Source organism: Triticum dicoccoides, chromosome 2A (genome assembly GCF_002162155.2).
Source record: "Triticum dicoccoides isolate Atlit2015 ecotype Zavitan chromosome 2A, WEW_v2.0, whole genome shotgun sequence".
Taxonomy (NCBI): Eukaryota; Viridiplantae; Streptophyta; class Magnoliopsida; order Poales; family Poaceae; genus Triticum; species Triticum dicoccoides.
This window is the reverse complement of record NC_041382.1, coordinates 572,492,123-572,515,204: the sequence shown is the minus strand read 5'-3', so window position 1 is coordinate 572,515,204 and position 23,082 is coordinate 572,492,123. Positions and strand designations below refer to the sequence as shown.

The following is a 23,082-nucleotide window of genomic DNA, read 5'->3' as shown; positions in this document are numbered from 1 at the left end:
TGCTACCCGTGTGCTTTCCCTGGTTCCAAGATGAGAATGTACTACTCTTTGGATAAATATGTACACTGCCACACCTACTACTACATAACATCCCGGATCAATGGACAGGTGTTACATGCAAGATCACTACATACAGAAGTGGAAAATCATACAAGAATGGCGTATTAAAACTCCTGGAGAAGAAAGAATACACAATCACACAGTTTTAACAGGAACTCCATGGAAGCTGGCATAATCTATCAATAATAAATAATGTTCATATGTGCCTAACATTCTACAGCCTCATTTTTGACATTTCTCCACTCTCAAAAACTCAACATAACCAGCACAGCATGAATGCCTCTCCGATGGGGGAGCACACAAAATCACTCACAGAATATGGCTCAAATATTCAGTTCCATAAAACCAGCCACTCACTAAGCTCTGCAACTAAATAGTATTTACCAAAGGAGGCTAAACTATGAAATGGCCAGGAATTTTGAGCTATCTCTGTGAGTTTCATCAGAACCAACAGGCATGCTGTGGCTGAGCTAATCAGACGTTTGCAGTCGCACCAACATCCTGTTTTGGCTCGGTGCGTGTGTAGGTGAAGCTTCGTGTTACCGGAGTTACCATCTGACTCCCAGGTGTTACAGGTGTAGCTTGACTTGGTTTTCCGGCATCTACGGAATCAGCAGCGCCACGCTTCCATTGAAAACTCCGAGCATTACCTCTGATAGCTAACCGTCCACGCATAGCCCCAGGGAATGTCGGCCTTGGGTATGCAGTTCTAATGAGCCTGGAAGCAAATGGTGATGCACGAACACCACGTGACCAGCCAGGCTGCTGAGGCACTTCAACAGAGCTTTTTCGAACAACCTGTAGCACACCATTATATATAGTTAACAGATATGCATGAGAAGTCATGAAAAGTACTCCATGTGAACACTCAAAAGTGCAAAATCTTCTTAATTGCTCGAATATACTTTCTACATCCATATTTATTGATAGGCTATGATCGCACGCATGCAAGACAGAGAACACTAATGAGCATACTGATGAAATAATGGCCCAACTAAAGGAGCTTCCAGTAAAGAGACAAAGGTATATTATCATTTTGATGTTCAATACCAAATCTTACACTAGAGCAACTCAATCATGAATGTCAACCAAAAAAGTTTCAACAAAACCTATCCAAAAATAGAAGTTAGGTCAAGGAAGTTTTACCTTCAAAATGCGTGACATAAAAGATGTTCCATTCAGCGTTAACGCCTTCTCTGCTGATTCTTTTTCCAAGAATTCGATGTACGCTGAGCTGATAAGACAAAAAGAAATAAATAACTTAGGATATTACCTAAATAAATGATGATATTTTGGACTGTTCAGAGGGGAGTCAGAATTCACACCCTGTTGGCTGACCAGTGGCACCATCAGATACAATAAGAGTTTTTAGCACAGCCCCAAACTTGTTGAAATGACAAGAAAGACCATCTTTTGTTGCGCCAAAATGTACCTAAAAAGGCCAATAAAACAATCACTGGTGATACAGAAACTCTTCTCTTCATAACCGGAAGGGTAAAAGAAAAAGAAATTAAAATACTTACATTGCTAACAAAGACAGTTCTAGAATCAGGGGCACTTTCAGGTTGGCCTGTAGATCCACCAGCTGAAAATAATAACAAAAAAAGAATCTGCTTAACAAATGAGTGGGTAGAAAACCTACAGAGCTAACATGTTAACTTAACAGGGTAAAAACAAATGATAAGTACCACACATGTGGCATGAAGCACTCCGGCCCTGACAGTTTTAACAACTAAAGTTGTCATCCAGAAAGAAAAAAGAACGAATCTGAAAAATAAAGTTTCCATCCTTTGAAGTACAAAAGTTTTTTTTAGGGATTTGAAGTACAGAAGTTGCCATGCTTTGACAAGTAAAGTTGCCATCCTCGCGTCACTAAACTTGCCATAACAAACGTTCGGAGTTGCCATGCGTTCGTGCCACGTGTGGCACTTATCAGGGTCCTAAAAAAATCATTCCACAATAAAGATATCTAAAAGAAAAATTGGTGCAGAAACTTTCCATGAAATAAAGGATGTGTTGCATGATCAACTAGGGTTATTAGTTCGTAGTAATAAAGGCAATGGTTGGTTCTAATAAGCTACAAGAGCCCGTTTGGAGAACTATTTTTTTGCAGGAATTTTAGAGGTTATGAATTTCATATGAAAGTTTACCCTTGGGGCCTTTGGAACACAGGAACATGAAATAAGATTCCACAGGATTGGGTTTCTACCCTTCACGCTTCACAGGAAAATAAACATCCAGTCATATCTAATGGAAAATTTCCTGGCGTGAAAACAGAGCTTGAAGGCGCTTCCACCGCTGCCTTTTCGCTTGCACCAAAAGCCACAAGGAAGAGGCGGCGGCAGGGGAGGGGGGGAGGGGGGGGGCTGCGTACAGGGGCGTCTGTGGCATCAGGTGGCAGCTGAGTCAGAGGGGCAAGCAGGACTCGTGACAGGGCGCGACGGCCTGCGAGGGCAGCGGATGGTGAGAAAGGCATGACCTGTGTTATATGTGCCAGACTAATTTAGACCTGATTCATATTTTTAATACTCCCTCCGCTTCTAAATATAAGCCAATTTAGATATTTCAATGCAGACTAGACATATTTTAGAGTGTAGATTCAGTTATTTTGCTCCGTATGTAGTCATATCTAAAAAGTCATATATTTAAGAAAGGAGGGAGTACCATGATTCAATTGTAAAAAATTCTCAGATTGGATTAGCGCGAATTTGTTGGGTGGGATTAGCAGGTCACATACAACCATAACTCGCCTGACTGTTTAAGGTCAATCTCTTTGATGCATTGGATGACTTGATACGACCACATCAATCATTAGCAATATTAATCCAATTGTTGATCAAGTCACTAGTGATGTTTCTGTTATGCCAAATCTGGAGATTGTTGATAAGCATTACGAAGTTTAGGAGGAGCTAATTAATGTGACATGTACGTGTGTTTATCTGGAAGAATTGACTGCTAGATATTTTGCATGGGAATCAGAAGAAGTTGGGAGCCCCTAACTATGCCATGGACCGAAGTAATGTCAAAAGGGATTTGTTTTCTTTGAGCCAGGTACACGTGCATGCAAATCAAAGAGATAAGAAGCAGAAACGAGTCCATGGCTGCTACTACTACTATTTTGGAAGGTCACCAGATCAGCCATATGTGCTCGCTCGGAGTCCTCGTCGACCGAAGGATTTGATGTGCTTGTGCACTGCAGGATGGAGTCCACCTGCAGGTGCGTCTTTCTTTTTAGGTCAAAAGTGTCGTTTGTTTTCTCGATGATCTGTAACGGTTACTCCCTCCGTCTGGTGAAAAGTGTACATCTAGCTTCAAAATTTGTCCACAAAAGAGTGTACTTCTATGTTCCCAATGCACTTTAAAATAGAAAAAAATACTTCTCTCTCATCACACGGTAATCAAGACCAATAGCAATCTACACATGGTCTTCTTAATTTCTACATGCACTTAGCTCATTGGGGTTTGGGTAATTAAAGAGGAGAGAGATCTGACTTGCACCTTTCCAATGCATTTTTTACTTATAACTCCATAATGTCCTAAAATTTCTAGATGTACACTCTTCACCGGATGGAGGGAGTATGTGCCAGAAAATATAAGGCATGTAATCTAATTTTTAGAAAGTATAGTTCATTTTTTGTTAGCCAAGAGACAAGGATAGGAAAGTTTGAGTTGGCCAGCTTGCAGCTCAAGGTAGGCCATCTCCTATTTAAGGTCTGGTCGGTGCACCATGTAACGCAGGTTATATTTTATGAATAGACACGACATGTTTTTAAGGTAAATACCCGTATCGAGTTTTGAGGGAAGCTGTCAAAAAATCCCTGAGTTTTGGAAGAAGCTTCAGAAAATCTCTGTTGCGATTTCTCTACGAGGGAATTGTTTTGCGCGTGAGTACCACCATCGAGATTGGCTTTCTCGTGCTAAAACTTAAGGTTCTATCCCTCTACTTCACGTACATCGCGTGCGCGGTCAAGAGGTTGCTGTTGCTGAAGGTGAAGTGCCGTGAAAGATCGGGCCGCAAGAACAGATCGGATCTCATCATCAGGTTCGATAAATATCATGACTTGATTGTTGTACTAAACATTCTAGCCTGCAAATGGCATTGTGTTATGACCGGTTTACAATACAACCGGAGGAGGCCCGCTGGGCAGTAGATTAAGGGCTTGGCCCACAAGTTATCTTAGGCTAGTCGTTTTCAGGTTATAAATATTAGATTGTAAGATACCTTTTGGAATTAAGCAATAAAGATAGTTCTATCCTATTGCCCGGCTCCAGAGGAGCCGGAAACCCTAGCCGCACCTTGCCCTAGCCGCGCCGCCCTCTTCTTCCTCGCGACGGCGCCCACGCGCCGGAGCCGCCGCCCTCGCCCCCAACCCTCGCTGTTCTGCCCGTATAACCTACGGAGTAGAGCCGGTAGGAACCCTAGCCCTACCAATTTGGTATCAGGTAACCGGGTTTCGACCATGTCTCCGCCAATTCCACCGCCACCACCACCGCTGCCCGCCAACTCCTCCACCACCGCCGCCTCTGCGCCGGGCGTCACGGCCTCGCTCTCGGCGGGCACCACGGCATCGCTCTCAGCGCCGGCCCTAACGGCACCCGGCACCACGCCGGGCCAAGGGCAGCCACCGGCCCCCGTCCAACACTCGCCGCCGCCGTCACCTCCCCCGCAGCCGCAACAGTTCACGCCGGAGGCCATGGCGGGCGTCCTCAACGACCTCGTCACCGCGGTTCAAGGGATCCGCCTCTACCTGGCAGGTCCGTACGGGCCGCCCCCACCACTCCATCCAGCCATGGCCGCGGGTCAGCAAGCGCTTCCGTGGTACTCGGCACCACGGGCCATCACCGGAGGCTACCCGGCGCTTCCCGCCCCAGCGGCCGCACCGCCGCCTTGGCCGCAGTGGCCGCCGCAGATCGCGCCGACAGCCCCGCCACTCGTCGCCACCACGGGGCCGCAGTGGCCCACCTGGACCGCACCGGCCGCGCCGTCCTCCGTCGCGCCCTAGCTTCCAGCGGCCTCGGAGCAGGGTCCTCCACCGGCCCCGCCCAGCCCTAACCTGGGCAGGTCTTCGCCGAGCGGGCTCCCAATACAGGAGGACCGCTTTCCGCCGTCCCCATCGCCACTCCCCGGCTGGCTCAACAGGCAGCCATCGGCCTACCCGGAGGCCCGTCCACCGTCCGGTTTTCCGCTGCAGCCCGCGGTGTCGGGCGCCGCTGGGAACTACGCCGGGCCTTCCACCATGGCCTGTGCGCCATCATCCGCCCTCCGCACCGCCGAGGCAGTGGGCCAGGGCGCGCCACACCAGCAGCCGCCCCGGTTCGCCAAGATCGACTTCGCCACATACGACGGCTCCGACGACCCGCTTAACTGGCTCAACCAGTGTGACCAGTTCTTTCGCGGCCAACGCACGCCCGCGTCGAAACGGACTTGGCTGGCATCCTACCATCTCCGCAGGGCCGCCCAGACATGGTACTACGCCCTCGAACAGGACGAGGGCGGCATGCCCCCGTGGGATCGCTTCCGAGAGCTGTGCCTTCTTCATTTTGGGCCACCGGCACGCGGGAGCCGCTTGGCCGAGTTGGGCCGTCTGCCGTTCACCTCCACGGTGCAGGACTTCGCCGATCGCTTCCAGGCCCTGGCGTGCCACGCACCCGGTGTGACGGCCTTACAGCGGGCGGAACTTCTCATCAGCGGTCTCCCCGACCACATCCGCGTGGACATCGAGATGAAGGGGTCCCAAGACCTTCAGACGGCCATGTACTATGCCCGGGCGTTCGAGCAGCGCGCCCAGGCCGTGACGCGTCCATCTGCGCCACGTGGGGGCCGACAGCTTCCCCGGCCGTCTCCGGCGGCACCAGTGTCCCCCGCAGCCGTTCCGGCACCGACGCGGCCATTCAAGCGCCTCACCCAGGCGGAACAGTTGGAACGCCGGCGATTGGGCTTGTGCTTCAACTGTGATGCGCCCTATGCACCAGGTCATGTCTGTCCCCGCCTCTTCTACTTGGAGACGACAGACGAGTCTGAGGAGGAGCCACTGGAGGATGGCCTCGGCGCCCCAGCCCTTGCGGAGCCCGCAGCGGCACCCGGGCCCGCCCCGGCCACCGCCCTTGTGGTGTCCCTACACACGCTGGCCGGCATCCGTGATGAACGGACGATGCTCTTACCGGTCATGATCCAGGGTGAGCGCCTGGTGGCCCTAGTGGACACAGGGTCCACACATAACTTCCTGCCGGAGACCACCATGCGGCGCCTGGCGTTACAGCCAACCGGCGGTGAACAGTTGCGAGTCACCGTCGCTAATGGTGACCGTCTCCGCTGCCACGGGCTCGCCCGCGACGTGCCCATCACTATTGGCGACGAGCACTTCTCCATCACCTGCGCCGGCATCGACTTGGGCTGCTTCGACTTCATCCTCGGCGTCAACTTCTTGCGCACTCTTGGTCCTATTCTCTGGGATTTCGACGCGCTGACGATGACCTTCTGGCGGTTAGGCCGCCGCATTCGGTGGGCCGGCATTGGGGGTGCCACACCCACCCCTCCACTCCAGCTCGCCGCGACGTGGAGAGCCTCCTACAGCAGCACGACGACATCTTCACCGAGCCACAGGGGCTGCCGCCTGCCCGCGCGTACGATCACCGTATACATCTTCTGCCAGGCTCTGCACCGGTGGCGGTACGGCCTTACCGCTATCCGCAGTTGCAGAAGGATGAGTTGGAGCGGCAGTGTGCACTCATGCTCGCGGCGGGCATCATCCGGCTATCCACTTCGCCGTTTACCGCACCGATGCTTCTCGTCCGCAAGTCAGACGGCACATGGCGTTTCTGCATCGACTACCGTGCCCTTAATGCTATCACACTCAAGGATAAGTTCCCTATTCCGGTGGTTGACGAGCTCTTCGATGAGCTCCACGGGGCGCGCTTCTTCACCAAACTCGACCTCCGGTCGGGGTACCACCAGGTGCGCATGCACCCTGATGACATCGCCAAGACGGCGTTTCGGACTCATCACGGCCACTTCGAGTTCTTAGTGATGCCCTTTGGCCTCACCAACGCCCCGGCAACTTTCCAGGCTCTGATGAACGACGTCCTCCGACCCTACTTACGCCGGTTTGTGCTCGTTTTCTTTAATGATATTCTGATCTACAGTGCATCTTGGGCAGAGCACCTACAGCACGTCGCCATCGTCTTCAACGAGCTTCGGGCGCACCATCTCCATCTTAAGCGCTCGAAGTGCTCGTTCGGGACGCCTTCGGTGGCCTACTTGGGCCACATCATCTCGGCCGACGGGGTCGCTATGGACGCCGACAAGGTGGCCGCAGTCGCTGCCTGGCCGACGCCCCAGTCTCCGCGGGCTCTTCGCGGGTTTCTCGGCCTTGCTGGCTACTACCTGAAGTTCATCCGGGAGTTTGGTGTCATCGCTTCTCCACTCACGCGGTTGTTGCGCCGCGACGCGTTCGCCTGGGATGCGGAGGCGACGACAGCCTTCGAGGCCCTCAAGGGGGCCCTCACGACGGGGCCCGTTCTTCAGATGCCGAACTTCGACCGACCGTTCGTTGTGGGCTGTGACGCCTCGAGTGTGGGGTTCGGCGCTGTGCTTCATCAGGGCAACGAGCCTCTTGCTTTCTTCAGCCGGCCCTTCGCCCCGCGCCATCTCAAGCTCGCGGCGTACGAGCGGGAGCTCATTGGCTTGGTGCAGGCGGTGCACCATTGGCGGCCCTATCTGTGGGGCCGGTCTTTTCAGATTCGCACGGACCACTACAGCCTCAAGTTCTTGCTGGATCAGAGGCTCTCCACCATGCCCCAGCATCAGTGGATTAGCAAGCTCTTCGGCTTCGATTTCTCCGTCGAGTATCGCTCGGGTCGTCTTAACACCGTGGCCGATGCCTTATCCCGCCGCGATGCCGACCTCGACTCCGTCACCGGCGACTCCGAGGGGCAGGCACTCTGCATCCGCTTAGGGCCGACTTTCGGCCTCTTCGACGACATTCGCCGGGCCACCGCGACCGCCGCCGATGCGGTTCTCCTGCAGCAGCAGCTGGCGGCTGGCGGCCGACGACCTGGAGGAGCCATGGCGCCTCTCCGACGGCCTGCTGGTCCATGGGCGCCGTGTCTTCGTTCCCGCTCATGATGATCTCCGTCACCAGGTCTTGCTGCTAGCCCACTCGGCTGGCCATGAGGGTGTGCAGAAAACCCTCCATCGTCTCCGTGCCGACTTCTACATTCCTGGTGATTGTGCCCTCGTTCGCGATTGGGTGCGCTCTTGTGCGACGTGTCAGCGCAACAAGACAGAGACGCTATGGCCAGCTAGTCTTCTTCAACCCCTGGATGTGCCCTCTCAGGTTTGGGCCGATATCTCCATGGACTTCATCGAGGGGCTTCCCAAGGTGGGAGGCAAGTCAGTCATTCTCACGATGGTCGACCGCTTTTCTAAATATGCTCACTTCATCGCACTTGGGCATCCTTACACCGCCGCGTCCGTGGCTCGTGCCTTCTTCGACGGTATTGTCCGTCTGCACGGATTTCCTGCTTCGATCGTCAGTGATCGCGACACGGTGTTCACAGGCCATGTCTGTCGCGATCTCTTCAGGATGGCGGGCGTTAAGCTCCGCTTCAGCACGGCCTTCCACCCCCAGACGGACGGCCAGTCAGAGGTGGTTAACAAGGTGATCGCCATGTATTTACGTTGTGTTACAGGTGATCAGCCTCGTGCTTGGGTGGATTGGCTCGCATGGGCGGAGTACTGCTACAACACCTCCTACCACTCTGCCCTGCGTGCGACACCATTTGAGGTGGTCTACAGGCGGCCACCTCCGCCGATCTTGCCGGTGGACCCGGCTACGGCGAGGACGGAGGCCGCAGGCGACCTTATTCGCACCCGTGACGAGATGCTTGCGGAGGTCCGTCAGCGTCTCCTTCAGGCTCAGCAGCTGGCGCAGCATTACTACAACAACCACCATCGCGAGGCGGAGTTCGCGGTGGGAGATTGGGTGTGGCTGCGTCTTCTTCACCGCTCTACGCAGTCACTCGACCCGCGTGCGAAGCGCAAGCTCGGGCCTCGCTACGCGGGACCCTTCGCCATCTTGGAGCGCATTGGGCAGGTGGCCTATCGTCTTCAGCTGCCGGCCGGCGCTCGCATCCACGATGTGTTTCATGTGGGGCTGCTCAAGCCTTTTCATGGAGAGCCACCGACGGCTCCACCAGCGCTTCCCCCGACCGTCAATGGACGTCTTCTTCCGGAGCCAGAGAAGGTGTTGAAGGCGCAACTTCGTCGCGGGGTATGGTTCATCTTGATCCAGTGGGCGGGTCTTCCTGTGGAGGAAGCTACTTGGGAGCCACATGAGGATTTCCGCCAACACTATCCAAACTTTCAGCTCGAGGACGAGTTGTTTGTGCAGGCGGGGAGAGATGTTATGACCGGTTTACAATACAACCGGAGGAGGCCCGCTGGGCAGTAGATTAAGGGCTTGGCCCACAAGTTATCTTAGGCTAGTCGTTTTCAGGTTATAAATATTAGATTGTAAGATACCTTTTAGAATTAAGCAATAAAGATAGTTCTATCCTATTGCCCGGCTCCAGAGGAGCCGGAAACCCTAGCCGCACCTCGCCCTAGCCGCGCCGCCCTTTTCTTCCTCGTGACGGCGCCCACGCGCCGGAGCCGCCGCCCTCGCCCCCAACCCTCGCTGTTCTGCCCGTATAACCTACGGAGTAGAGCCGGTAGGAACCCTAGCCCTACCACATTGTGAAGGCATATGTTCACATATGCAAGGAAAACGAGGCTAGTGGTGAAGGAAGAAAACCAACGGCTAATTGTCATGGGGAGTGGCTAGGTCTGAAACTCAAAAGGTTTCCCATGTTTTTCCTATCCTACAATCCAAATGTCTATTTTTCTGAATTCCTGCGTTTTCTATTCCCATAGAATTTGTGAGGAATGCCATCTCAATTCCTATGTTTTCCCAATTTCCAAGTTTTTCCCATCATATGCTCCAAACGGGGCCTAGGAGTTTCCACAAGGACATTCCGTTCAGATGATTAAGGCAGTCAATTTATAGCAATGAGCACTTGAGCAACGCATGCTTTACATACCAACTGATGAAGCCTTCGTTGCCTCCAACAATGAACTTGAGTGCGCCACCAAGTCCTGCAATGTAATTTTAAGAATAAGGTTATTATATAACAGCTATAGACATATGGCCCTTTAAGGCGATATTCCCCTTTACTTTGGGGATCCCTCACAAAACAACACAGAAAATACAATTCTTGCACAAATGGGGTGGGGGCACAGAAGACAAACAGAGAAGCAAATAATACATAAATGATGTAGGCAAATATATCAGCGCTGCTTATGTTCCAACAAACCTATCAGATCTGTTGACCTGTCCGTATAATGTGTGTTACAACAAAATTACGATAAGATATCCAGCATGAAAATCATAGATTCTACTTCATGAGCTCATGGCTTGATTTTGACTTTATTTCCTGTTTCTAAGGAGTTGGACAGTTCCTGTACCAATTGACACTAGTCTTCAAAGATACATAATACATTGCTGGATGATTTGAATTCAAACAAATTTTAAAAAGAGTACATTTCTGAGCATAGCATATGAGAAGCTCAAATTTTTAGGTGATAATCTCAAGCTGCTAATACCATGGAAAACAATTTCGTATAATCTAGTTATTCATGCACTTGGTAAATATATATTTTCAAAAGGAGTGAAGATGCTAGCCCTTGGAAACTTACTTTGGATTTATCGGCCACGTGTGTAACTTTAGCATGTGCAACTGTCGCATTTGATTTTATTGAGCCAACATCCTTCTTCCCAATGGGCACCTGATGCTCAAATGTGCCAGCATTTCTTGCAGTTTCATGATAGGGAGGATTCCGCGTATTATTGTTAGCAGATATATTTAAGATCTTTTCAGATGGTCTTGGTCCTGAGCTAGCATGTGTGTCTTGGGCTATCAACCTTCTGCTTCTTACCCCGGCAGCTCCTTCTGCCTTATTGTACCGCATTACTGATGACTCTCTGCCTCCACTAGAAGACAATTTATTCTGGTAAGGATTCACACCATTATATCTAACTGCACCGGTGTCATCATACCGATCAATATCGAATGCAGAATCAGCAGCCTTCTCAGTTCCGCTGTCATACATACAAGTATCCCTGGCAACATACTGATTTCTTTCATGAGATTCTACTTGATTTTCTGCTTGGACATTATCTATGTGCTTGTATTGTCCATCTTCTGGATCTTTTTCTCTGAAATCGAATGGTTCTTCAGTGGTAGTCAACAGAGGCCTTCTACCCAACCTGTCAAAGACGCTTTCTGAGGAGTACCTGTCCTTGAGAACATCTTCAGCAGCCTCAGCTGCGGCTCTAAATGCTGCTGTCGCACCTGGTACTCTCACATCAGACTTCATTTTCTGCAACCTACCATTAGCTGCTGAATCTGATTCTACGGTAGACACCACAGAACGAAGTCGCTTGGAAGATGATGACTCCGACCTCGGGGTCGGTGGCTGCACAGGTCTGACAGCGTCACGAACAGCAAACTGAAGAAGCCGGCGTGGTGCACCAATGACTTCATGGGATGTCTTCTGGAAAAAACATAAGAAAACTATTACTAAAAAGAACAAGAATTAATGGAGCAGCAGGTTTTTACAGGCGTTGCTAGAAAAAATGGAGCTCAAGCAGAACAATAACCAAGGAGCAATGCAGAGACGGCGAGCTAGGATGAGAGGACAACACAAACCGCAGGAATTAAAAAACACGACATGAATGCAAGTGCACAATAGAGTATTGCTAGCAAGAAAAATGTGCATTGCATGGCCTAAAAAATTCATATAACATGTTTACAACACTATCACTTTATTTAACTGATGTGCTGCTCAGCGTATGAAAATTAAACAGCTATAAGCAGTACAGTAGGTTCAGAAATCATACACGATAGTGATATAAATAAACAAGGACAACACACATCGCGGAAGTAATATGGTTGGCCCATCAATTTCATGTCTGTCATGGTTGAAGTCAGTCTAGTTTTGAAAGTTTAGGGTGCTAAATATCAGGTTTCATAGTCGAGGGTGGAACTGGACTTCCTTGAAAGTTAGGAGCTTCCAAAAGTACGCTTTACAAAATGGAATAGGGAGTTATATATATACTCCCTCCGTCCGAAAATACTTGTCGGAGAAATGGGTAAAAATGGATGTATCTAGAACTAACATGCGTCTAGATACATCCATTTCTCCGACAAGTATTTCCAGACAAAGGGAGTACTAACTTAATTACATAGAAAAACAAAAATCAATTATCAGAAGCTAAATAAAAATCTTATAACAGGATTAGGCAGGCACATCACGGTTTTGCAAATTTATAACAGGTAAACAATAAAATTTATTAATTATGCCCAAACACAAGTAGCACAAAAGCAGGTTTTTCAAATTGCATTCCCTATTAGAATTTCTTCTTCACTGATGAAGGCAGACAAAATGTTCAAGAATTATAAGAATATCATTAGAATACATGTGTTGTGAACATAAAAAGAATACTGCTCAATCATGTACTCGGCAAATGAAATACAAAAACAAAGTCAATTAGCATGTTTGTCTAATATACTTACAACATTACAGGAAAGCATATGCCGAGATATTAGTTTATTAATATGGGACTGCCTGATTCATGATATGACTTGCATCTAACATAAAACAACTTCAAAGGCATGCCATGAATGTGGCGACATTTTGAAAATTAGATTATGCGATTGGGAGAGCCTTAGAGACCTTGGCTGGCCGTGTGTCCTCCTCTCTGCCTCTCTTTCTATGGTTATGCATGTCCGGTGAGCGGGTTCGTCTTACAGCCTGTGTATGATTAGTTTTTTCCTCTGCATGCGAAACAGGAGCTACAACACTTCGAAGGGGAACAACGTCTGATTGTTCTCGAACAATTCCTCCCCACTCCCTCTTCGGTTGGACTCTTGTTGTTTTCTGAGTTTCAGCTTCAGGTACACGACTAGTCTGTACAGACAATCCTCTAGCAGTACTCCGAGTGTTTTTAGCTTCATCATTAGCAGAGACAGCTTTGGGTTGCACATAAAGGTGCAAATTTGAGGAGAGGTGATCCCACAACCTGCATGACCATTGATTATCAGTATAGCCAGATAAACGGTATACAACAAAAGAAACTTAGTTACAAAGATTTGGATGGAGCAAATAACCAGGATACAAATGCATTGTTGTCATCGCCTAAGAAAACCTGCAGCTCCTTTGCAGCCTCATCCTTCCTTCTTCCATTTCTGAGCAACACCACGACATACTCCTGTCACGCAAAAAGAAATAGTTAGATCAGCAATCTCAGTGGTTTGCGGTTGTACAATGAAGGCACACTTAATATCAACTCTTTTAAGGGCTCCATGTCTCCAGCAACCTGTATAGGCAAGGTCAATCCAAAACAAACTAAGCTCCGAAAGACAAATCAGACAATGGGAGCACTCCAATTAGACGTGTACTGAAAACTGGACCAATGCTTGTACTCCACAACAATAATCAACAAGCAATCTACCCCACAAGAAATAATAATATTGGTTTAGCTAATTCCCCATGCTCCATTAGAAAATGCATAATCTCATCCCATATACTACCGAGAACCATATACTCCACATGTCAAGTGCAGTGACTGGGCTTGCGTGGAAAATCAAACGACTCCCCAATCCTTAGAACATAGGAACGGCACCTAATAAACCTACAATGCAGATAGCACGGTACTGTGCATGAACCTAAACCAACCCAATTCCACCATCACACACAATCCCGCGAAATCCGAACATTCGGCTAACCTTATCTACCCCTACGGGACCAAATCACACCGACATAACCGCTAGGGTTTTAGCGATGGATCGGGGGATCACATCTCATCGCGCGGGCGGGGGGTGGGCTAGGCTGGGGGCACTCACCACGAGGGTGTCGTCGGTGTAATCTCCCATGAGCTCATGGAGCTTCGCCCTCACGCGCTGTCGCAGCAGCGCCACCCCCTCGGCGGTGAAGTTGGCCTTGAACGTCCTCTCCCCGCCGTCCATCGGGGGGGCAACCCTAGATTCCCGCCCTCCCCGCTCCGGCAATCCGGGCGGCGGCAGCGGCCACGGGCGCCCTCGCGTTTACGGCCGCGCGCGCGAGGGCGTGGGACGGGGGCGGCGGGGAGGGGGGAGGGGGAGGGGCGGCGCGGCGTTGGGGCGGCACCAGGGCAGCGTCCGGGGTATGCAGTCCTGGAGTGTGCCGGAGGGACGCGTGCGTGCGTGTGGGTGTAGCCGTGCCGAGGGAGGGCGTAAGTTTTGCGGTGGGGCTCTTTACGTTTTCTCCTGGGCCCCGTTTGCAGAGGGTGGGAGTGGCGGTGCGGCCCGTGGTTGTGGTTGGACGGGGCTTGCCTGCTCGTCTCAGGTGCTCCTACCATCCTACGGTGCCAGCATTTTTTCTCACCTCGCATTTTTTTTCGCTGCCAAAACAAATCACAAAACAACCGTATTCGTTTATCTTTCCGGTACTGCATTCGTATCTTTCCTTTGTGATTGTGACTCGGCGCCTGGTTGCTACCGCTCGGCCTAAGCCGTCGTCGTGGTCGACCACTCGGTCAACCAAGTCTCCGTTGATCATCGTTGTGCATCAGCTCCGGCGCCATGGGCTTTTGATGTTCAACGGCGGCAGCAACAACGTGGTGAGTAGTGGCGGAGCTTGCTCCGAAAAGCTGGGTGGGCTGGGTTGGCCTGGCAGCAAGGTATTGTTACTAGCAGACTTGGTGGGCTGGATAGTCTAGCTATAAATGTGAGGTGGAGGTCCAGAGCTGGGTGGGCCATGGCCCATTCGGCCTTGCTTAAGCTCCGCCAGTGGTGGTGAGAGCGCAATTATGGCATTGACGGCGAGCAGCATCCGACGGAGCTTGCGCATCAATGAACGGGATGGTCTCCCTGACCTCGTCATGCACCTCACGGTCGCGCAGCCATGCGGGCGGGGCACGGTGATGACACTACGACTCTAAACGAGATCTCCACAGCTCTTTATTCTTGAGGACATCTCGTTGGCAGATGCTTCTGTTGTGCATGTAATCATTGTACTCGACGGTGCACCACATGATCAGATTGGGCATGGAGCCATAGTTGACAGTGTCGTGAACTATGAGGAGTGTCGATCGACTAGTAGCCGTCGTTGATGGTGACGAACTTGGGCGGTGCACGGTTGGGTAGGCTCTGGAGCCCGGTCTCAACGCCGGTGACGTCCTGGTAGACTGGCAGACGTCCCACGTGCACAAAGTTCACGAGGCGGGGCCTGACTGCCGCGACGGCGTCGACTTGCCGGCGAACGTGTTGGTCTCAGTGGCGCCCACGAAGAGCGCTGGTACCGGTGTCGCCTCTCTCAATGTCGAGCTGAAGCTCGTCGTTGCTCGTGCGGCTAGCCCGCCAGCAGCAGGGCCAAGCCGACACGCGACGCTAACATGGGCGACGGCCTGAGCGCCACGTACGGGATCGGGGAAGAAAACAAATACAGAGTAGTTTCGATTTGTTTTGGCAAGCGGGGGGGATGCTGAAACCGTAGGATGGTAGGTGAACGGTGGAGGAGTACAGATGGGAGCACGAGACGAGAGCAGGCAAGCCCCGTCCGTTGTGGTTTGGCTTGTAAGGCGGAGGGGCGTTTCTCTGCAGTGTACGTGCGGTCGCGTCGTGCGCACAGCTAGCCAGACACGCCGCTTTGGTCGTGCAGGGTTTTCCCGTGGTTTGGCGGTTTGGGCACACGCCGCAAGGGGAAGTTGAGTTTTCGTCACGTGAGACACAAACGAACCTTCATTGTGACGCTGCTCACTCGTGAACTCGAAAGTGCGAAGCGAACCAACCTGTAGTTGAATAGTTAGGTGAACAGTGGTATCCTCGGTCCATCAGGGTTAAGTCCTGATGCTCATTTGTGCGGTTTCATTTCATATCAATTAAATGGAATCGAGATGTGCCCCTCAATTCAAAAAAAGTCCAGATGCTCGCATTTATTCTGAATTTATTTTAGTATTTTCGACGATGCACGTTCGGTGGGAAGGAGACGTTCCCGTTGACTACGAGATGCTTACGGTGACTTCGTAAAATCTCAAGATGATATGCCGGCCGAGTCTCTCGAAAGTGCTCATAGGGGTAGGGTGTGCGTGTATGCATTTATAGGGATGAGTGTATGCACGTATATATGAGCACTTATGTATGTACTTGTTGGTGCAATGATAGGCCCCTTATGTTTTGGAGTTTTGTTGACATAAACAGTATGAGACTTATGTGTTTGCTAGTGCACACAGAGTAACAGGTCCCCAAGATCACGAGGAGTTTGATGTAAACAATGAAGGTAATCTGCCTGTGTTGCAGTGTAGGTTATCACCGAAGATTATGATAACAAGAGTGACCCCTAAAAATTTGCTGAAGTGAAGCAATTGGTTCGATGCATGTTCGAAGAAGATGATTGTGTCCGAGGAGATTGAAAACGAAGTGAAGATGTAGCATTTATTTCATTGTTCTTCTTCTCTTTGTTGTGTCATAAGACCACCATACTATTAAGAGGGATACAGTGTTCGAAACTTTGATTCTCTGATGTTAAACCCAAATCCTATGATAGTTGTGAGAGAAATCTCTTTGTGCTCCGAGCAAATACTTGCCAGCATGAGACTATGATCTTCTTCCCTGCGAGAGATTTGTCTCAGGCCGAGGAGTTAGCATTACTTGATCCTCAAGTAATGTTATTGTTTCTCCAAAATTCGACCGTGTGAACGTGTCGGTTGGCCATTGGCTGGACCGCCTGTCCAAAATGATCATTTCCGACCAGGGAAGGCTGCGGCTATAAATAGCCACCCGCGTCGGCTTTGTCCGGTGGCTGCTCCGTTTGATTCCGAGAAGATTGTTGAGCACCCCCCTCTCTGAGTGATTTGAGTTTAAAATCCACCGAGAGAAAACCCCTAGAGCCGAAGAATTATATAGTGGTTCAACATCACTTGAATCTAAGTCTAGTACGCTCCACCTATTACTCTTGAGAGCTGCAAGCTCTCTAGACGGTTAGGTGTCAATTTCTTCAGAGATCAAGAGTGATTATGATTCTCGAAGAAGAAGTTTGTAAAGGTTCGGAGATCACCTCAAGTATCTACCACGAGTGATCGGCATTGGTTGACGAACCAATTGTCAAGGAGAATAGGGTGAAGAGAGTTTATCTTCTGTGTTAATTCACCCCTCCAACCAGACATAGTCCTTGTGTAGAAGGACGAACTGGTCGAACAAATACCCTGTCGCCATCGAGCATCACTGGTTACCTCTACTACCCATGTTTACATTCGATATGTTTTCCTTCATGTGATTTGTCTCGATGCATGTCTTAGTTTCCAGTTGGTACTTAGTTATAGCTCGTTGTAGTTTTTTTTTATTCACTCTAATGCTGGGTTCCGAGAGTTTTGGGATTTCCGAAGAAATTTTAAAACTCCCATTCACCCCCCTCTGGTAGACTACTTCGTTCCTACAATTGGTATCAGAACAAGGTACTCCTTGACTCTGCTCATTTTGGTCTAACAACCTCGGGAGTTTAAGTATGTCTTTAGTGAGCTACAAGTCGCATCTCAAGATTCCCATATTCGATGGGAAGGAGAAGATGATGATCCGTCTCCGAGCAATTAGTGATGATATGTGGAATGTGGTGCAGAATGGAGTCACGCTTGAAGTGCCCCAAGTTCCAAATGATCGAGAGAAAAGACTCATTCAACTGGACGCTCAGGCCAAAGATGAAATTGGTGGCCATCTCTCTCGTGCTTAATTTCTTCGGTATCGTCCGGAGGAATTGTGGGTCATTCTCGAGAAAATATATGAATGTGTTTCAACTAAGAAAGAAGCTCGCATTGATACCCTTCGAGTAAAGTTCAATAGGTTCAAGCGCATTGGAAATGAAAGCTGGCAGCAAACATTCGATTGTCTGAATGCCATCGCCAACGAGCTGCAAGGTCTCGGCGCCAAAGACATCACTAACCATGAAGTTGTTAAGAAACTGCTCCGATCTCTTGACAGTTCGTTCGACACTCTTGTTTTGATGATAAGGGAATGAGCCGATTTCAAAGTTAAGGTTGAACACCCATGAGGAACAAGAATAAGAGTGTCGGCGTTCTGGGAACGGGGGTCCCCAGACTTGCCTGCCTGCGGCCTACGGCGTGGCTCAAAGGGGGCCCAGCACGGCTCGTCTTCATCAACACAGACCCAAGACCCTCGTGAGGGGCCAAGCCTCGCGGGGCGGACGACATGGAGCTTCCTTAGGCACGGCCTCATCAGGCTGGCTCGCGAGGAGGCGGAGAGATCAAGGCGGGGTACCTCACGAGGTGCCCGTGACGCAAGCCATGACGACCAAGGGTGCCAGGCGGGCGCCAGCCGCGCAGTGTCCTCCTTTCCTCTTTGGTGCAAAGGGAGCAAGCGCAGGCGAGAGCATCAAGCAAAGGCACCCGTTTCGGTGCAACGAGACCAAGACCAGTCCAACGGCAGGGAGGAAGTCATTGTGGAGCCCAAGCCAGCGTCACCGCCAGAGCCTTTGGCAGGCGAGGACCAACTTTAGTCAGGATAAGTGTACCAGATGTTCCCCTTCAAAATGGCCAATTGTTGGCACCCTTCCCGCTCAATATTTGGGAAGAGGCCCAGGGCCTTTGCCTATAAATAGGACTAGCCACCCACAGGGTAGAGGGGCGATCGGAGATCGGATCGAAATCAGAGAGAGAATCGAGAAGAGAGGGAGAGAGAAGGGTGATTGAACTCCTCCCAGCAGTTCATCGCCCCAGCCAAGAACAGACCCTCGCGAGGCTGTTCTTCCTTGTATGGCTCATCATCATCAGCCCAAGAGGCAATCCACCACACCACACACTGGAGTAGGGTATTACACCATAACGGTGGCCCGAACCAGTATAAACCCTGTGTCTCTTGTGCTGTTCTTTCCATGGCTTAGATCTTAGCAAGGCGGAGGGGTGCAGGTAGGTAGAAGGCGAAATCTCCGCACACACCCCAGTGTTCGAACCTCAAGGGTCTGCCGGAACCCGAAATCCGACATTTGGCGCGCCAGGTAGGGGTGCGCCGGAATCCACCTTCTACCGCTTCGTGTCCCGTCGCGTCGTCATCACCATGTCCGGTGACCAGGCGGGCAACCCAGATCCATGGGCGGCGTGGCCCGCCTGCGCAAAGCCGCTCGCCTCGGGCGACCACGTGCCCCAGGCAGCTTGCGGTCCGCAGGGCGCTGCTGGCCGCGGGCGACACAGACAGGCTTCAACAGCTCTCACACCGCGGTAGGCGCGGTCGATAGCAAGGGCCTCCAATCACGCCGCGACCACGACACCGTACACCCGTCGGGAGCAGGCGAACTCGAGGGCCGCGCTCACGGTGGCCCGAGAGCTGCTGCAGTGCAGGCTGCTGGAGGGCGGCCGCGACGTGCTGCTGGAGCGGGTGGCAGAGCTCCTGGGCTTTGCCGCCTAGGAGGCTCACCCCTTCTGCACCCAGCTCCCATCTCAAGCCCAGGGCGGCCCGCGCGGGGGCTCCACGCGCGCCCGTGGGCTCCAAGGCTACCCCAACGCCGGCGAAGCTGTTGGCACCGGACCGGCGGCGGCGCTGCCCCCGCTCCCGGTCCGCGAGGAAGAAGGACTCGACGCGACCCGCGGCCCCAGTGGACAGCCGCGCTACCACCCCACGGTGGGCGCGTCAAGCAGGACTGCGTGGCACGCGGAGCACTACGGCGTGGCCTTCGGGATGACGGCGCCAGAAGAATACGTGCCCCTCATGATGGACCAAGGACACCCTCACGAGGGCGAACAAGGCTCGCTCCTCAGCCCAAGCTGGGGGGACGAGGCGCCAGAAGCTGAGCCCTTCCAGGAGCCCCGGGACGGTCCCACTGGCCACGCTGGAGGCAACGATTATCGGGTACCGCTAATTCCTCAGGAGAAGGCATACGCTAATCATGGATCGCAGGAGGTGCAGGTCACCACAGCGAGCAGCTGCCCCGCTCCCACAGTCTCCTACCCCTCGGGAGGAGGGCGCAGGGGGCTGCGGGAGAGGGGCCGAGATCCGACATCACCACCGCGGCATTCGAAGCAAGGTGTTCTCAGGAGGTAGGCCCTCTGCTGGGGAGGTGCCTCAGGGCCTGCCCCTGGCGGAGGACCCGTGGTCGTCGGGGGAACCGCTAGCGACCGCTCTACCCCATCGGCGGCATCCTGGTTTCCGGTCGTCGTTGATGGCACTAGAGTGTGGCGCAAGGCGGGGCCCTCGTCTGGCGATATGAAGCAAGGCCGGTACCTGTGAACAAGGCCCAGTGCCTGTGAAGCTCGCCGCCCCGTGACACTCTCACGTAATAATGAGTGGGGCTGTACACGCCCCGGAGTCTCAGGGGTGCTGGCCTCAGGCCCTGGGGCTCCCTCCCACGCCCAGTGGCAGCACTTAGCTCCGCGCTGGTGAGAAGACGTCCAAGACTAGATTAGGTGCCGGACGCGGCCTTTTGTCTGCTTTCATTGCTTTTCCCTTTGGTTGTCACTTTCCCCCGCTGGATTCAAGTTGGATTCAAATTTGAGATTTGCGTGTGTTCGGGGAAGGGGTGCTTAGTCTCGTTCAAGCAATTTCTTGCGTTTTGATTACCACTTCGCCTCAGCTGCCTCCCCTCGTGAGCCCCTCGCGAGCCGGGTCAGGCCCAGCTTGCGCGCAGCCCAGACTGCCGCCGCCGCGTCCTCTCAGGAGGTTTTTTTACTACAGATCCTACGGATTCGACCAGGGAACACTCGGGACACCACAACCTCCCATAGGCTACCTCAGGGCCCGCACGGGACAAAGGTAAATTAGCCGACCAGCGCGTCGCTTAAGCCAACCACTTGGCGCGGGCGCATGGACAATGTAACGTCTACTAATACGATGAACACAAGTTTTACATGAGGGGCTCCCCCTCCAAAATGCTCTCACAGCCATCAGGCCAAAACCTGAGTTCTATTCATGCAGGGTAAGGAAGCAGGAACGATGCACAATCAGTCGGATAAATCCCCCAATGCGTCCTCAGGAGCACCACCCGAACCGTTGCTGGGGTCGCTGGACTCGCCATCGCTGTCTGCGTCGCCGCCGGCGGCGGCAGGGCCATTCACCACACCACCCTCGTCGGCAGCCACGATCACGCCGTCATTGTCTGAAGCGAAGGCCCTGACAAGAGCATCCACATTGTCTTCCACCTAGTGCGCCAGGTCGTCTCGGACGGCCTGGGGGACTGGGGCGATGGCGGCGTCAAAATCGAAGTGGGGATCCATGTTCCGGAGATGGCTGAAGATGCGAGAAAGACGCGCCCGAGCAGGGCGCGGCTCCTCTCTTCCACCAACCTGTCAGCCTTGACCGACCGCGCCTCCAGCTGCGTCACCACGTCGGTGAAGAACTGAAGGTTGCCGGCGTAGTTGAGTGCGTGCGGCTCGCCAACAGCCGCCTCGCAGATGTTGCCCAAGGCTGTGTTGGCTCTCTCCCGGAGCGTGGTGAGCATGGGGCCGTGCTCATGCTCCAGGATCCGCCGCTGACGTATCTCGTCCGCATTCTGGCGTGCGAAGACCTCAGCCTCCTCCACCCACTGGCGAAGAAGGAGCACCTCGGCCTGGGAGGTGGTTGACTCCCCTTGCGCTACCTCAAGGGCGGCCCGAAAAGCATCAGCCCGTCACGTCGCTTCCTCCAGCTTGGCCCTCAAGGCAGCAGTCCTACCTTCAGCCTCGGCCCGGGATCAACCCCAGCCTCTCCTCGAACTCGTGCTCGAGGTTCAAGCGCGCCATCGCCACCCAACGTCCGACCTCCTCCAAGACACGGGCTTCCCGTGCAGCGACATCATCCTCCGCCTGCGTCACCAAGCGCTCCCTCGTCTCCAGACGCTCGTACTCGTGGGTATGTTCGGCGGCTTCCAGCGTCAGCGCCTCCTCACGCTTCTGGAGCTCTGCTGGGTCGCCATAGGCCACCTTCATCGACACGAGGGCTGCCTCGCGCAGCTCCACTTGCTCCTCCAGTGAGTGGCACCAGGCCAGGAGCTCCCGAGCCTGCTCCTCCGCCGCCTCTCGCCGCCGGTCAGCTTCCCGGGCCTCCTCAGCGGCCCAAGATCGGGCCTCCTGAGAGGCCACCAGCAACGCCTTGGCCTTTACGTCGTCAAGATCGCGTTGATGGCGCGCAAGGGCGATGGCGCCCTCCAGCTTGCGCCTCTCTGCAGCCAGGCGCAGGCCCTCGGCATCAAGGCGCGCGTCTTCATCAGCAAGCTCCTCACCAAGCAGGCTCATCGCGTCAGCCGCCCTTCGAAGGAATCCTTGGCGAAGAGCGCGACGCTCCCGGGCGCGCTCGAGCACGTCTTCCACACCATCATCTGCCCCAAGCAAGCACCGGGGGCCACGAATCAGCACTCCCCCTCGGGGCAGGGGGCTGGCACCCTCGCGACGGCCGGGCACGCCACGCCAGAAGCCCGGCCTGGAGCCAGCCCGTCCCCAGATGAAGAGCGCAGGGAGCGCCTCAGCCAATCGCAGTCCACGACCAGGCGAGAAGCCCACGACAGGCTGGCTATGCCACGAGAAGGCCCGCGAAGGAGGATCGCGAGGTGCACAGGGCCACGATGCGCCTCGGGACGGTTCGCCTCTCCGAACACCCTCACCACAAGGGCTCTACTGCTCGGAGCGCTTGAGGACGGTGGAGGGGGCGAAGCCAAGGGGGACGGCACCTCAGCCGTCTCTGCGAGCTCGGCTGGAAGGGGCCTGCGGAGCAAGGATCAGTAAAAGCAATAGAAGGATCGGGAGCTGGGAAAGGAGAAGGCTTACTCATCAGTGGCAAAGTACTTCCTACGCTTCAGCAGGCGACAAGGGTAATCGTCGCCCAGGGCCTCCCTTCTCTTCCGGAGGGCCTCAAAGTCCACGCGGAAGCGGCCCAAGAGTTGAGCGCAGGGATCAACCTGCGACGAAGACGGAGCGTCAAGGCGATCCGCGTCAGGGGCGCCTGCCTGATGCGCGCTGCCAATCGCCTCGC

At 53.0% G+C, this 23,082-nt stretch overlaps 1 protein-coding gene across 2 annotated transcripts; it reads right to left on the bottom strand.

Annotated features, from left to right (window-relative positions):
• Positions 1-203: 203 nt before the first annotated feature.
• Positions 204-14,283, bottom strand: LOC119355457 (protein gar2-like). 2 transcript variants are annotated; one of them, XM_037622261.1, is made up of 9 exons: positions 14,005-14,283; positions 13,270-13,370; positions 12,836-13,181; positions 10,796-11,650; positions 10,141-10,195; positions 1,584-1,645; positions 1,386-1,492; positions 1,207-1,294; positions 204-858 (listed from the first exon to the last, which is right to left on the bottom strand). In XM_037622261.1, the coding sequence occupies exons 1-9, from the start codon at positions 14,125-14,127 to the stop codon at positions 535-537; spliced, it is 2,061 nt and encodes a 686-aa protein (XP_037478158.1). In that variant the 5' UTR covers positions 14,128-14,283; the 3' UTR covers positions 204-534. The 2 variants fall into 2 exon arrangements, with proteins under 2 accessions (XP_037478158.1, XP_037478157.1); XM_037622260.1 differs by having other exon boundaries at positions 10,796-11,653; positions 14,005-14,281.
• Between the last annotated feature and the right edge of the window lie 8,799 nt (positions 14,284-23,082).